Below are 5,331 nucleotides of genomic sequence, written 5' to 3' on the forward strand. Positions count from 1 at the left end.
CAACTTTTGCTTTGTCCAGCAAATAGGCTGAATATATGGAAGCAACACAGGTAAGTAACAAATATTTGGGATACAAGCAGCAACAATCCACTATTATATATTGTAATATCAAAGTTGCATCACTCTCACAAAAGATCTCAAGTTCTGTGCAAGAACAAATCATATAGAAATTCAGATGCACATTGTTTTGTGAGAAAACTAATGATGGAGATGTGGAGCTAAAGTTGTAAAGTACCAAAAAGCATGTATGCTGAAAGGTCTCCGTACAGTCGAGTATGAATCATGCTTTGAGAAGATTGCAATCATGACAAATCAGCAAACAGTAGCTGTTTACTAGAGTAGGATTGTTCGAATAATTATCTGTCATTAGCAATTGCTAGTAGTCCGGGGGGGGGGGGGGGCGCTGGTCTATGGGTTACCAATAATTGGTATTTTGTTCAGTCCTGTTTCAGTCATTAAATCCCAAATCTGTGCTATAATTTGAAGTGTCTATTTCTGTATGCCTCCACTTTATAAATAGAAAATTATTTTAATAAAATAAGACTTTTGTCTATTTATTCATTCTTTCTACTGTCCGACTGCATGCCCCTAGTATGCAGGTTCACATTTTAAATCGTTTAGTGGCATAAATCTTCACAATGTTTCAGATCAATGATTATGGAGAGAGAATCCTAGGAAGTATTTTGGAAAGATAAAGCCATACAACAGGAAGAGAAAGATATGAAATGCTTCTGTTCCTAAAGTTTCAAGCAGTAACATCAACTGCTTAGAATGGTCCTAGGGTTTCCAAATCCATCTATATCTATTTATTACTATTTGTCATGAGAGTCAAATTTGTGTCAATCTATTTATTTTGTGTAAGCTTTTATTTTAGTTATGTAATTCAATCATATTCTGATTCTTTTTATTCAAATTCAAATTTTAGAAGGAACTTTTCTCAGACTCCATATGCTCAAAATAAAAATAAAAAGCATCATCTACGCAAGACCAAATTCCCCTCAAAAAAGTAAATGATTGAATAAAATCATTCTACATAGCAGTATCTCATATATGAGGCTCAATCACTGATTAGCCCATTTGTAAACTAGCCAAGGCCCAAGATATATGTACAAATACTAAATGATTTTAACAAACCAATCTAAACTTAATTGGCTCCTCTCCATGGCAATGCAAGCACAGAAGGCAAGCCGACCTAATGCTGCTTCAAGCAAATTATTCATTTGCCTCCTCTGAGGACACAACTGCTCCATCTGTTAGCAAGAACCAGTAAAATAATAATTTATTAAAGGTAATGTCCACAAACATATACATTCTTACAGTCCTTCTAATTTTAGTGAACTATTAAATAAAGTGTCAAATCAAGGATTCGCACAGAATACAAGACTCGCATCCAAAGTGTGTACCTTCACCCTCATTGCGAGCATAAGATGATCTTCGTGATCGTACTTGCTGATGAGGTGTGGGCTGCCAGAAATATTGTAAACAAGGAAAATTATATAGTAATTCATAATGCTGACTATTCAAGAAACACAACAATATAAATTACAATTAGTATCAGCTTGTCAAACTCCTATCTTATATGTTAATCTCTAGCCTCCTTTTCTTGACAAAATATAAATTATCTACTCTAATATCTGAAGATTAAAAGAATGTGAGCTAACAAAACATTGATGTTACCTGCAACTTGGGTCGGAGGGCCTCTAATGGGCCTTTTGGCTTCCCTTGCTGCCAATGATGGTTAAAACAGTGCATTAATATGGTTTTTCAAATTACTCAATTGTAAGTTTTTAAGAAGGTTAAATATGTTCATTCCAATTCTCAATTAGTAAATTTTATAGGACCAAGAAGACCTAAAGCTTACCTTTCCCAATGCCCAATCTGCAGAATCAAAGAAGGCACGTTCGTGATCCTGAAGCCAACCAGAGAATTCAAGAACAACTAAGTTAAGAATAGATTATAACAAGCAAATAACAGAAACCCCTCTGATCAGCCTAATAAAAACCTATGTGCCAAATAAGACTCAAGAGATAGATCGTACCACTAAAATCCACTGCATTCATTGAAAACCATAGAACTGAATGAATACCTTTGAAATAAGAGGTGGTTTCTTGGGAACAAGTCCTCCATATTTCTTTTTTATTGCCATCTCCTAAAGTAAGAGTTCAATGGACTATTAGTTAGGATGAGTTGAATTCCTGAAATATAATCCTATGCTTCATAAAATAAATGGCTTAACAAAAAATATGAATAAAAACTCAGAACATCTATAATTTCATAATCGGCCTTCAAATTTAGTTCTCCCTATAAATCTTGCAAAATAAAAATTCACAGGAAGTCACACAAAATACCTCTTGTTGAGAAGATGGCATGCTTTGATCTTTTGCCTTATCATTTTCTTCCCTATTTCCCTGGGCATTATGGCTTTCATCATCAGACATTTCCTCAACAGAATGCTCATTAATATCACGTTCCTCGTTAACCTGCTCTTGGGCACAGTTTTCATTGGTGCCTGCCATGTTGTTGTGTGGTGTATGCCTGCTAATAAGCTGAAATTAAGCACAAGAAAAGTAACTTCAGTAATTATTCTCTAACAAATGGTGTGCCTTAGAATTAATGGCGGTAAGTCATCTACAGCTGAATCCTTCTATCAAATGAATGCAAAAATGCTACAACATAGCCAAAAAGTAGAGCCCCTTGACATCACAAGAAATGATACTTCAATTTCCTTAAAAGATTCTGGGATTTTCGAAAGGAAAAAGTGCAGTGACTCTCTGAGAAATTTCAAATATTAAACAATTCACTTTGCCTATTCCATACATATTAAATACAAATAAGCAAGCTAGTATGAGAGGCACATAAATTTCACCTGTTCAGTGCTAAAATTTAATTGGTGTGTATTCTCTCTACTTGTCTTCTATGCAAAATAGAATATGCAAAGCCACACTTATTCACTAAAGGCTATGACCTAGATTTGTTGCATGGCGAGCACAGGTTCTCTTGCCTTTCAACTCGATGTTGAGAATCTACGTAGTTTTGGAACACAACTCTTAATATTATGACAATGGATTAAGCTATCTAAATCAAAGATGTGTTCAAACATTACATCAGTGAATGGCATTTGCCACTAACACAGTCAATTTTTAAGCTGGTAGCATAGAAGCTTTTGACTGTGTATTAGGTAGTATATTCCCAGCAAGAAATTGGGCTTCCTGTTACCTTAGGGAAGGCATTTTACAATCAGGAAGAAATAAAAACAACACATTCTGTCAAATAAAGGAACACAAATTCTCATGGTGCTCTGTCCATTTCAACATATGAAAGAAGAGGTTAAATGTGGCAGATCTTAAGAAAGTTGGCGTGGTGAAATATTGCACATGAATAAATACATGATAACAAAGATCTGACAGTAGTTCCATAAGATATGGTCTAGCAATAAGATGGGACAGTTCTCACATATGTAACCCAGGTCCCTTAAATTAAAGTGGTCTATCTGTCAATGTGGCTTGAATCGTATAGCAGGGAAGTCAATTTTTATGAATCCTTGATTTAATGATTGTCCTCTGAACTAAAGTGTGATTATGCTTCTATGACAAAAGGGAAAGCTTCCAGGATAACCAATGGAAAACGTACCTAGCCAAAAGAAAACACAGATCCGATATGGCAGATCCAACAGTTAAAGGGCAAAATAAGGATTTCAATGAAAGAGAATACATGTTTCAAGACGGATAAAGCAAATAAAACAGAAAAGAAACCTAAAGATAGTTGACAAGATACATTTGTTTGTATAAGCTCACAGTCCGCAAGTTATTCATTCTTTTCCGCGGACCAAACAAGGGTGTTTTGAAAGGAATCCCCGACTTCCAAAGTACCAATTGGGCCTTAGGTCTATAATACTTTCATATAATAGCTGTTTATCAAGAATCAGAAAGAAAATAACATTGAATTTAACAAAATTCAGATTGGCTATGGTCAAGCCCTATCAGAAAACCTTCTATCGAAGCTAAATACATTTAGTTTAATTAGATGCTCAATAGAATTCGCAGTTACAGTCGCCTCAATTTAAATCCAAGAGTACTAGACTTTCATACAAAGCTCGGATCTCAACACCTACAGTAAGAAAACAGGTAATTAAGAATAATATCGTAGATAAATCGTTCTTAACCAAGAAACGCAAAACCAATGGATATCATTTCGATCTGGGCTTGAGCTACTCGATCCAGCTGTGTTTAAGAAAAAATTATAGGCATGAGAAAAAACCGCTTGAGTACGAATTATAATTGGAGACAGATTCTGAGGACAACCGAATTCAAACCCCAGAATTCTCAATACAATTCAGAAACTGCTCATACCGCGTAGCAGTGAACACAAGATTTGATTGGAGCCCAGGAAAAGTGGATTCAAAATCAAGAGATCGCCCAACACTATTTTCAGATCTGTCCCGATTCTTTACAGATAGCCGATACCATACGATAGATTGAAAAACATAATTTATCAAATAAAATTAAAGAAAGAAAGACAAAAAAGTAGTGAAAGAGCGACTTACAGGGGAAAAATAGGCTTGATCTGAAACTGTAGTCAAAACTTCAATCAAGCCAAAGAAACACCCTCAACAATAACAAAAATTTGTTCCGCTCTGCTGAAATGAAGAGCTTGCAACCAACGCTACCCCGCCTCAATCTTTCTGTTTCCCTTTTCTACTGGTCATTCGCTTACATATCCTGTTAACTCGTTAACTTAACCACGGTCATAGCTTAATCCACGGTCCTTTGACCAGAGGGTGGCACCAAATGGATTCGAGCTTTCTTTTATTTTAATTATTATCGGTATGAGAGAATTAAGGGGGAACACGGTGTAGAAAGATTAGTAGGAAATGGTTATACATATTTAGTTGAGCAGATTAAATTGGAGCCTTTGCAAGCAAATAGATTAGGTAATCATCCATATTTTTATTATATTTTTAGTCTGTTGTTGTTTTTATGTGTGTTTTTGTACTTAGTGCATAATTATTTCTCTATCCCTCTCACAATTTATATCTCAATTTATAGAAATGTGTTTGCTAATACATAGTGGTGCATTGTTGTGGTGTTGGAAAACTCAATGGAAATCTACAATATATCTCAATTTATAGAAATGTGTTTGCTAATACATAGTGGTGCATTGTTGTGGTGTTGGAAAACTCAATGGAAATCTACAATGTGTTGAGGGTAAGTTTTTGAATTCATTGATATCCTTTTTAATTGAAAGAAGCAAAAATATACAAATTTACATAAAGCTGAAATCAGCAACAAAGATTTTAATGATATTTGGTAAAGGCTCTTTTGTATGAAATCA

General features: G+C 34.9%; 1 protein-coding gene across 1 annotated transcript; it reads right to left on the reverse strand.

The window, feature by feature from the left end:
- Positions 1-992: 992 nt before the first annotated feature.
- On the reverse strand, positions 993-4,687 carry LOC149536476 (cAMP-regulated phosphoprotein 19-related protein). Its single transcript, XM_089805056.1, has 7 exons — positions 4,544-4,687; positions 2,349-2,546; positions 2,087-2,149; positions 1,862-1,909; positions 1,678-1,725; positions 1,404-1,464; positions 993-1,250 (listed from the first exon to the last, which is right to left on the reverse strand). The coding sequence occupies exons 2-7, from the start codon at positions 2,514-2,516 to the stop codon at positions 1,213-1,215; spliced, it is 426 nt and encodes a 141-aa protein (XP_089661182.1). The 5' UTR covers positions 2,517-2,546; positions 4,544-4,687; the 3' UTR covers positions 993-1,212.
- Positions 4,688-5,331: the final 644 nt, after the last annotated feature.

Source organism: Cupressus sempervirens, chromosome 10, assembly GCF_028749045.1.
Source record: "Cupressus sempervirens isolate cs-2001-9-10 chromosome 10, ASM2874904v1, whole genome shotgun sequence".
In the NCBI taxonomy this organism is placed as follows: Eukaryota; Viridiplantae; Streptophyta; class Pinopsida; order Cupressales; family Cupressaceae; genus Cupressus; species Cupressus sempervirens.